This window comes from Larimichthys crocea, chromosome I, assembly GCF_000972845.2.
Source record: "Larimichthys crocea isolate SSNF chromosome I, L_crocea_2.0, whole genome shotgun sequence".
NCBI classification, from domain to species: Eukaryota; Metazoa; Chordata; class Actinopteri; family Sciaenidae; genus Larimichthys; species Larimichthys crocea.
The window spans coordinates 36163443-36174330 of record NC_040011.1 but is presented as its reverse complement, the minus strand read 5'-3'; the positions used below and the strand labels follow the sequence as shown (position 1 = coordinate 36174330).

At 41.1% G+C, this 10888-nt stretch overlaps 1 protein-coding gene across 1 annotated transcript; it reads left to right on the top strand.

Moving 5' to 3' along the window:
- The first annotated feature begins 1172 nt into the window (after positions 1-1172).
- adra2db (adrenergic, alpha-2D-, receptor b) lies at positions 1173-3925 on the top strand. Its single transcript, XM_010741064.3, has one exon. The coding sequence runs from the start codon at positions 1582-1584 to the stop codon at positions 2851-2853; it is 1272 nt and encodes a 423-aa protein (XP_010739366.1). The 5' UTR covers positions 1173-1581; the 3' UTR covers positions 2854-3925.
- Positions 3926-10888: the final 6963 nt, after the last annotated feature.

The window sequence follows — 10888 nt, the reverse complement described above, 5'->3', positions numbered from 1 at the left end:
GACTGGATGGCTAACACACTGCATACATGTTATATAACTAGATCTCCAGAGTAAAAAGATCCTCTCAGCAACAGGTATTATCTCTTTGTGCCCTCACAGACGATTCCATATTATGGCATAGGAATAATGGAAAAAACAAGTTTAGGCCACCATCAATGAAGCAGACCAATAAAAATGGACCGCTAAATTTCACAGATTTCATCAGTAAATCACTTTTGCACTAAAACCTTTTTACTTTGATCAGTATGGCCTCCTAATTGGCAGCCCTGCAGAGCCAATAAAGGTCAGCAAAAACCTCCCACTGTGCTGTTTTTCCTCCATATTCATCAGTGACCCTGTATGTTCATATTATCAAGACATCCCTGCTATGGTGCTTTCAGCGCCGTGAAAACATTTAAAAATATTTAGTTAAAGGTCCAGTGTGTAGGATTTAGTGCCACCTAGCAGTGAAGTTGCAGATTGTGACTAAATGACGTCGTACGTACCATCTTCTCTTTACAAGCATGTATGAAAAACTCCACATAATCCACAATCCACATAAAAAACAAAAAGCCCATATCTAGATCAGTGTTTGGTTTGTCTGTTCTGGGCGACTGTACAAAAATGGCACTTCAACACGGCGGACTCCATGGAAGAGGACCAGCTCTCACTGTAGATATAAAGGGCTTGTTTTAAGAAAACAAAAACACAACAAGAAGTAAATAGACACCTTTTAATTTGAATTTGAATGAAGGTGTCTATTTACTTCTTGCATGTCTGTGTATACTCAGGTTATTATACACTGATTAAACATACTTATGAATATTGTATTTGATTCCTGCAAAGAAATACTCCTAAATCTTACACACTGGACCTTTAAATTAGAGCACTGAAAATCTATAGTTATATATTTTGTTGTGCAGTAAGACTTTTTGTTTTTCATCTCCTTGCATGCTGAGTAAAAAAAGTTAAATAAAGAGAAAACAACAAAGTGTGAGTGTATGGAATCAAAGACAACAAGCCCAAGAGCTCGCCTCAAGACAAACACTCCGATTTTCAAAGAAATTCCAAATCCAACTGTCTAAACATCTCTCTCTCTCTCTCTCTCTCTCTCTCTCTCTCTCTCTCTCTCCTTTAAGTTTAGAGATGGGCTGGTCCTCGGAGTGATGTCACCTCGCTCCTGCATGGGCATGCATTTAGAGACTGTGCATCTCCCGTGCGTCTCCAAAGCGACACTGTTCTCCAAAACACAAAAGCAGCATTACGCACGGCGATGTGACAGCAGAGGAATGACTTTACTCGTGGAGCCTCGGACTGTAAACTCTGTTCATCTCACAGATGTTTGCAGAACTCTGTGTGCCGGTCGGGACTATTTGGAAGACCTGTGATGAAGAGTTTGCTATTTCAGGAGATACATTTGTGTACGTGCTGTGTCTTATGTGGGTTACACTGTGACACTGTGTGTCCTGACCAGGAGCGTTACGCGCAACGTAGCTCCATGTGTTAGTGGAAAGCAGCTTAGCGCACCCAATCTTCGCTGTTTTGGAAAGGAAATGGGTGGAAAACAACAAACATGATACGAAAGGACAAAGTGGAACCAGGATGGATTTAACTCAGTTAAATCTGTCGGTGGAAAACGTTTCCAACAATGAAAACACCACGGACGCACCGGGTACCTTGCCACACACGGAGGCAGCTACTGCGCTCATCATTCTGGTGGTTTCTGTGATCATTTCGGTGACCATTGTCGGTAACGTGTTGGTGATTGTAGCGGTGCTGACCAGCCGGGCTCTCCGTGCGCCCCAGAACCTTTTCCTGGTGTCTCTGGCATCAGCGGACATTCTGGTGGCCACGCTGGTCATCCCTTTCTCCCTCGCCAATGAGGTGATGGGTTACTGGTACTTTGGAAGTACTTGGTGCGCCTTCTATCTTGCTCTGGACGTTTTGTTCTGCACTTCATCCATCGTGCATCTGTGCGCCATCAGCCTGGATCGCTACTGGTCAGTGACCAAGGCGGTCAGCTACAACCTGAAGCGCACACCAAAGCGCATCAAGTCCATGATCGCTGTAGTCTGGATGATATCTGCTGTCATCTCTTTCCCTCCTCTTCTCATGACCAAACACGATGAACGGACGTGTCTACTGACCGATGAGACCTGGTACATCCTCTCCTCCTGCATGGTGTCCTTCTTCGCTCCGGGTCTCATAATGATTCTGGTTTACTGTAAGATATATAAGGTGGCCAAGCAGCGTTCCTCCACTGTGTTCGTGGCCAAGAACGGCCTGGAGAGGCAACCATCTCAGTCCGAGACCTGTTTCGTCAGGAAGGACCGCTTCGAGATGGAAAGCCCCAGTAGCCAGAGCTCCGGCAGCCACCAACAGAGGCAAGGGGAGTTGGATGACATAGACCTGGAGGAGAGCTGTTGTGCGTCGGATACTAAACCCCGTAATCATCGCTTCACAAAGCGAAGGAAAGTGGAGGGGTCGGACTGCTGCCCTCCTCAGAACTGCCGTCTCTCCTGGGCTTCAGCCCGGGCCTTACAGCTCTACCCGGAGCAGAAGAACGCAGCTGCGCGACAACAGCTGGCTGCGGCCAACAAAACCAAAGTGGCCCAGATGCGGGAGAAACGTTTTACCTTCGTACTGGCGGTAGTGATGGGAGTGTTTGTCCTGTGCTGGTTCCCTTTCTTCTTTACATACACCCTGCATGCAATCTGCAGAGACAGCTGCTACATCCCTGGTGCACTATTCAACCTTTTCTTTTGGATTGGCTACTGCAACAGTTCTGTGAACCCCATAATATACACCATATTCAACAGGGATTTCAGGAAATCCTTTAAGAAAATCATCTGCAGAACTTCTAAACGCACATAAACACAGAAAGGGACAAACCTGTTTATGCCACTCTCACTCAACAGTGGAAGGATTTATATTGTTAGAACTCATTCTTCTTGGCTGGCTGTTTCCCTCCCCAGAATCATTTCAATGTGCTACTATCATAATGAAAAAAAAAGAAAAGGATCCAGTGTTGTGTTAAAGTCTATGAATAAAATGTAAAGTTTAGCAAAGCAAAAAGAGAAATATTTGTAGTGTTTCAGTGTTGCAAACTTGATGCAAGCATCAAACATGGTCTGCTATTTAATCTTTAGCTACATTCATGTCACCTGGGATATGCAAAGTTGTAATATATAGGTCATTGTATAATAAGTCCTAGCAAACCTGCACCTTTGAACACAAAATCCCTGTATTATATCAATCTTTTAGGCTGCAGCAAGGAGGAGAAAAGCTACTTTAGTGTAAATTTGAAGTCATGAATGTAGCTGGATTCCCAGGGCTGGCGGCTGGCTCACAGTGGGTGTTTTGTGTAGCGATAAATAGAAGATTAATCTCCACCATCTGTAAAATATGAGCATGGGGATAAGCAGACAACCAGGTTTTACCTGATTGTGTGTCATGTAAAAAAAAAAAATCCTATCAATGAAATGATTTAAACAGAATTTATCATCAAGTGTAGAAGATTGCATGGTTGAAATGTTCGATTTTATTACAGGTAATTCAGATACATTTATCTTTGTTAGAGCTCCATTGAGACTTTCAGCCATTTCTTATCAGTGACGCCACAGACTTGCATAACAGTCTCAAGAGTCTAATCTCACAGCCCCACCACAACATCGCACCACCTTACACCAGAACAATGGCCAAGCTGAGGCCTACGTGTGTTAAGTGTATTGGATAAATCTGTGTATTTCATTTCAATGATTCAGTGTTTTGTCAGTAAATATTTAAACCTTGTGAAATCACAATTCTGCCATACAACCTGATTTCAGTGTCATGGGACAGAGATCAGATCAGGGTGACATTGTCCAGCAGTATGACTTTCATTGTGTTGTAAAACGTTTTTATTCTCCTACAAATAAATTGTTACTGGGAAGGTGAGAAAAAGGAAGTCCAGTACATTTCACTGACTGAACATGCCAGAGGAAGGATGCTCACATGTGACACAACCAAAACGCAAACAGTCCTTCTTCCTAAAATAACATCTGAGGAGACAGTTATTGCAGGTAGAGCTGGATGTTTATCCTGTATTAAATCGCCATGGTTTAATAAGAGAGCTAAATATCATAAGCCGAGCCTTAGGCTGTGATCCCCTGCTTTATGAAACTGTCTAATCATAAGAAAACGTCCTATAAATTATGAATTCAACTTTCCTCTAATTCCCACCTCTTCAAAATATGTAGAAATAATTCAGTCTTTAATATTTGTGGGGAAGAATATAAAAAGCACAGTGTTATTTTCCATACTGTGGTCACCTCATGGTGCATTTGGGATATAAAGTGCATGTGAAATGTTACATATGATGAGAAATAGCTCTTATGGGAAAAGTCTGGATAGTGAGAAGAAGGCTGACAGGCTCCATATCAGCCTATTGTCTGCACGGGGGTGCTGAGGATAAATACACTATTTATATCCTCTTAGGAATGTCTTTAAAGTACTCCAACAGCTCACTGGCACCTTGCCAAAGATAACCACCCTGTTTGGGGGGGGGGCTTTATGAATTAAAAAAAAAAAGTTTAATGGAGTATTTCTATTGTGAAGTACACCCATATTCATGAGGGTGTTGTTGGAATATCAAGGGATCTTTTCATGATGGCACCACCATTTTACTCATGAACAGAATTAGACTGTCTGAGAGAAGTGTGGCCGCTGTGAGGAAGGAAACTGTATCTCGAAGGGATTCTCAAACCCTCGAAACACATGAAATGTCTGAGCCGAGGCGGGAAAAATAAGCGTTGTACTTTCATCCTCATTTTGAAGAATTGCAAGGGTGAAAGCAATGTTAACTAGGACACGTGTAACTTAATCGGTTGCTTTTGTTTGTATATGTAACATAATTTCTCAAGAGATCACAGCCATCATTTTTTACGCCTGTTGCATTATCTGAGGAAATATTTACATGTGAACTCGTATGTAATTCTCTTCCTGAGAGTTTACTGATTACTATCCGACACGACATGCAACTCCCTTGTTAAATCTCACTTCCCAATTCAATTATCTTTCCAATCAACTGCTTCATTGCAGCGAGAATTCTTTTAATTAGCTGTGGTGTTGTTTTCTGTTTCTTCGGTCATGTCTTCTCACATACTTTGGTTCTGTTACATCTTCAAATTGAGTCCAAACCGAGCAGCATGGCATGTTATATTATCTTCATTTTCACTCCAGAAAAAAAAAAAGGAAACTTTCACACGAGACTAAACACGGGCCCCTCACAATCCTTCACTATTCATCAGATAAATGCTCTGCTAATTGCGTTTTTATTCAAGTCAAAATTAGTGTTGATGAGCTGGCCTCTCCAGTCTGCGCTCTCCATCCACCGAGCTTTTCATTTATCGCAGACTGTAAACAAAGTTGAAGTCTAGTTCAGGAAGAGAAGCAGCACTGTGGCAACATTCAACCTCCAAAACTTCTCTTCTAAAGGCTTAATGAGAGCAACAGACTAACTGGACCCAGTGAAAATATTTCCTGGTATGGGGTGCTGAAGGGAAACCTTTATTCCTTTTTAAAGGGGAGGAAGAGTGGAGGGTCAGAGTCGGCTGTAAGTGTTGTTTGCGATCAGCGAGCACTGTGGGCAAGGCTATTTGCAGTCACAATAGTCAGAGGAGATGTGGTTATAAATGTTTCAAGATGGTTACAGCGTTGGGGAAAAAAAGGCAGAGAGAGAACAATAAAGAGAGCAGTTGCTTGTTGTCCTCTGCTACATTACCTTGTTTGTCAGACATCTGCAGGTAATTGCTTTTTTCAATTTTCTCTAACAAGATAAGGGTTAGAGACGAGCAAGGCCAAAACTCACGTCAATCCCAGGAAGCTGCGTATCAGGAAAGAAGAACCAGTTTGTCATTAGAGTAAATCAGCTGGTGTCACACCGAAGTGAGGGTGCAACCTGAGCTCACTGTCTCCAGGTCATTCTGATATATATTGCCCTAACACAAACAGCGAGTGTATGACTTGCGGTGTCAAAGGAAATCAGAACACTGCAGCACTAACTTAAAGATGACAGTGAGACTACAGGCCTGAGTTTCTCTGCATGCAAAAACAAATATGTGTCCTCCATGCCGCTCGACACACCAAGAAAGTGAAGATTCTACTTATGAACAGAGTCGCCATGGAGATTTCAAGATATATTTTTAAAACAATATTCACTATCAAACAAAATGTTACACTGTGGCGGCATAGTGCAAAAAATCATTCAACTTTCCAGGTAGGTAATATTCTATAGAAAAACATGATATTTTTCTGGATGTCGGTCCATGAAGAGAGCAGACAACTTGTAACAATAAATTGATCCTGCTAACAAGTGTTGACTGAATATGTAATGTGCAATAATAATAATGTGTACAAAAGGACATGTTCCTTTTTTACGATGTACATACGCACTGTAGTTTATGTTGCATCAATCCCACATACACCATCCTGTTGCCAGAAATAATAGTCTATAACAAATGCTGTATTAACTTCTGTTTGAGTAACTAAAAACTACAGTGCCCATCTGTTTAGCCCTTTAAAAAAAATGAAACTAAAAATTTGTGACCTGTTTTTAAAGGTTTAGGCAGGATTGAGAGACACAAACAGGCTGGGGAATTTAGGAAGTATTAAGACAGGCATGCATTGCATTTTTCAAGTGAACATGCTTTCTCAGCAGTCTATGCTGAGATTAAATCTTCTTTTGTTTCTAGCCGGGAATTCGTTGGCAATATGTAAATACAAACAAAACATCCGTGCAGCTGATTATTTTCTAGGGAAATTTTGTGTAGTGTATATCTTTCACAGTCTCCGATGGAAGGTGCTATTCTTGGTTACGTTCTAGTGCTTCACTGTGTTCCTGTTTGCTCTAGTGGTTCACCAGCTTCCTGTATCTCTTCCTATGATCATCTGTGAAAACACGTACATTCAAGCACCTGCAGGAGTGCAGGAGCACTCTGCTATATGCGAGTAACCACACTACTAAAAGGACACCTATGACCTGTGACAATATGGAAATTGATGTATTAAGACAGGAAATGGACTGGTCTTACCATGATGCAAAGGCACTAAAGGGGCACAGAAAATAAAATATTAAGAAATAATGTAAGCCTATATATATAATCACCTGCAAAAGACCACCTCACCTGTTTGGTATGGTTAATGTTTTTCTGGACTATCCAAAATAATAAATTCACAGTAAAGCTATCTACTTAATGCAGAGAAACAAAAATAAAATCTTTGAAAATGTCAAAAGAATAAACTGCTTGTACTGCCAATTAGTGTTGACACAAGTGTGCAGCTTGCCAACTAATGTTAGTGGCCAAGGGAGAATAATTATTAGGCATCAGGATAATGATCCTAATATTCTGTAAAAACACAGTGTGTGTGTGTGTGTGTGTGTGTGTGCGTGTGCGTGTGTGTGTGTGTGTGTGTGTGTGTGTGTGTGTGTGTGTGTGTGTGTGGTGTGTATCTATACATCATCAACTACTATTCAAAGCATACTCTGCTCTGCTCCAGTTTCAATGAGTAGTAAAGGTAGGTATACTCAGGGTGTAATTAAAGGGCCCCTGAGCTTGACTTTGCCTTAAGCCTCCAAATAGCTGAGTTTGGCTATTGGTGGGACACATGCAGAGACTGGGGGGCGTGATAATCATGCAGAATTGGGAGCTGACTTCGATTTAGTATAAAAATTCACACTGGAACTGGAATGATCTAGAGACAAGAGTTTAAAAAGTTTTTAACCTGCTCTTCATGCAGAGAGTAGACTTCATCTTTGTAAGTGGCTCATCATCCACTCAAACTCTGACACTGCTGTGTTGAACATTCTCATGGTCGTCATCGCGTATCTCCAGAGTTAGATATGATGCTGACCAAAATCTAAAATATAGAAACTAGTACCACTACTCTACCTAGAGCCAAAAAAAATGGACAACTGGAAAGAGAACGCAGGATGCTGTGGATGAAGCAATTTGCCTCGATCTGTCACAAGTGTTCAGTCTTAATGTCAGGGCTTTCTTTTGTTGTCAAGCATTTCAAAATATGTAAATCCTTTACCCAAAAAGTGTGTATGTCGCTGCCATCAGCTCAGAACTGTTGATACATCGGCACATTTCTCTGACTCTCCTAATCCGAGAAGCTAGGAGGCTTTTTCTTTTTTTAAGCTGCAGTAGGACGAACATGCTTATACTCCTGTCCCTAAAAGTAGGCAATTTTTGTCCCTAGTAGTATCAAATTTCGCTTTACTCTGAGAATTTGTGGGTAGTTGGAACCAATTTTGTACTCCGCACATATGGGAGCTTACATGTGAGAATCCAGACTAAATGTGGGTGAAACTGTGGGTGAAACACATTGCACACTAACTACCCTGTACCCAATACACACAGTTAGTGACTAGCTGGTGAACATAGCGGAGCATTTAGCAGCTGAAGAGGCAGATATTTCCCACAAGAGTTGGTGTAGACCAAAACAGAGCTAATGCAAGGGTGACTCCAAATGAATGCTGGTGTTATAAATTGACAAACAGGTAAATAATCTTAATACATTTTATAAAATCAATTAATGGGGCGGGGTTACTTTTGGTCAAGTGCAGCAACGGTGACAACCAATAACAGAATATATGATAAGCAGATAAACAGATGAAAATAATTAAAAACTCATGAAAAAAACATGTTGATTAATAGCAACATAAACAGTTATCTAGCGTTCTGATATAAATAATCAGTGATGTTGACTGATGCAAAGTTGTTTTTGTTTATTTGTGTCCATCATCTGCTCTCAAAAAATATAGTGTTTATAGTTTATTCCCCTTCAAAAAAGTAAATCATGAATTATCACTTTTCTAGAGGATGAGGAAGAGCCAGCTGTTCGCTGAGACAGGAAGTGGAAGAAGATGTGGAAAGGGTGGAGGAGGGTTTCCCTGGCGCTGACCTCAGTCTCAGCGACCCTGAGATGAATGCAGCCTAATGAGGCTTGACACTCACTGTTACGTATCTGCTTCACACACTCGTTTATCATCATGTACAAGTTTCAGACATTCTGATAGGACGGTTACGTGCTATTTTAAATCATGCTAATCCAGATGCAAGACTGTGGAACAATTAATTAAGCTGTTGACCCTCACCTGCCACTCCCTGAGGGGCCTGAAGTCACATAACCATCATCCTGACACGCAAAGTTCTCACAGGCTTCCAACCTGCCCACAACCAGCCAAACTCAGGAATGAGTGTGATTTTATTTTCCTTCCCAACATCCCCTTTATTTCAGCCCCTGACTCCAAACTATTTTAGACTTCACAGCTAGGCCTTGCGGTCAGCGCTCCCAAGCACCAGAGGAGCTTCAAATTGTAGCTACAGAGACAGCGTGGTGAAATGTAACAATCCCAAAGTCAACAGGAAGTAATAAATCAAAAAGAGGGGCTGATTGAAAGCGATTGCTGAGGAGAGGACAGCTGTGCGAGACAGTGACCTTCCATACGTAATGGGGATTGTTACAATTCCACTGTGGCATCAAAAGAAGCAAGAGGAAAAATACAGGAGTAATGAAACATACACTGACGACACCCTAAGGAAAAGGACTAATGTCCCGCAGAGAGAACAACACAAACTAGTCCAAACAAGCTGAATGTTTATTTTCATAACCTTTGACCCCCTTTTACTGAATCTATTCGCCTCCTTTGTTTATCTCACTGTTCAACTATCTTCTTTACAAAATAAAGTTTGGGTTTGGTTTTTTTGCCAGATTTACATTACAGGACCATTTTGCTGGACTCTGTTTGCGGGTAGTAGCATCCTCTAAAGCCTCTGAAGGTCCAGGGTGTAAGATTTATGGTCTTTATTTAGAGAGAAGAACATAAATGTAATATAATATGCATAAATATGTTTCCATTATCGCCTGAGAATTCGATTCCTTTTGTTTTTGTTGCCTCTTATATCCGTGGAGTCTGTCATGTTGCACTGTCGTGTCTGTACAGTAGCTCAGAACAGACAAAATAAACACTGGCTCTTGATGGGAACTTTTGCATTTTGCAGCCAGTGTAGTTTCTGCTGCACAATAAAAGGGGAGGGTGAGGCGAGGGGTATTCAGTCTACACTGGATCATTAAAGGAAAACATTGCAAAGAATGAGTTCAACTTTGATCATATAAAGGGAAATATTAATCATAATAATTCTGTCAAAAGGCACAGTCTGAAAGTTATTAATACAATATAGAAGTAATACATTTAAACTGGCTTTAACCAGCCTTTAATAGAATTTCAACTCTGACCCAGACCACACATTTATCAGGCTGTACATTAGAAGATTTATCACCTCGCATTTGGCAAGCTCTCTGAGAGGAAATCCATCTTCAGCTGAAATGAAACCACTGCTTCAGTTGAAGTAGTACTTTTAGCTGATAGATATCAGGTATTCCAGGGTTATGCAGAGAATTCCCAAATGAGTAACAGCTCATTAATTAAGTTCACGAAATACAGGGAGGTATGGATTGAAGGTATTATCAGGTGACGCTTGAGAAAGACTCTGAGTGACCAAGCACCATGTCGTTTTACGGCTGTCTCTCTGTGGAGATTAGTTTGACAGCACATCAGTCATTTCCCGATTCAGAAGAGATGCGTCTAGTGGAGGAAGGAACTGTTGAAGGCGGCGTCCTTCATATCAGTCATTTATTGCTCTTCCTTTTCCAAGCGCTGCATGAACGCAACAGGAAAAAACAAAGAAAGAAAGACAGGAAAACTTCACATCTCACCCCAAAGTCACTCCTCACCTCTTTTCATTTTATAACCTTTCTGCTTGACTTTCCTTTTTTAATGAAGTGACTCGCTATCACATAATATTTGAATAATGCTGCTTTTGTTGAGTCATTTTTCTAAAAGAGTGAGTTGAATTTGAAAGTT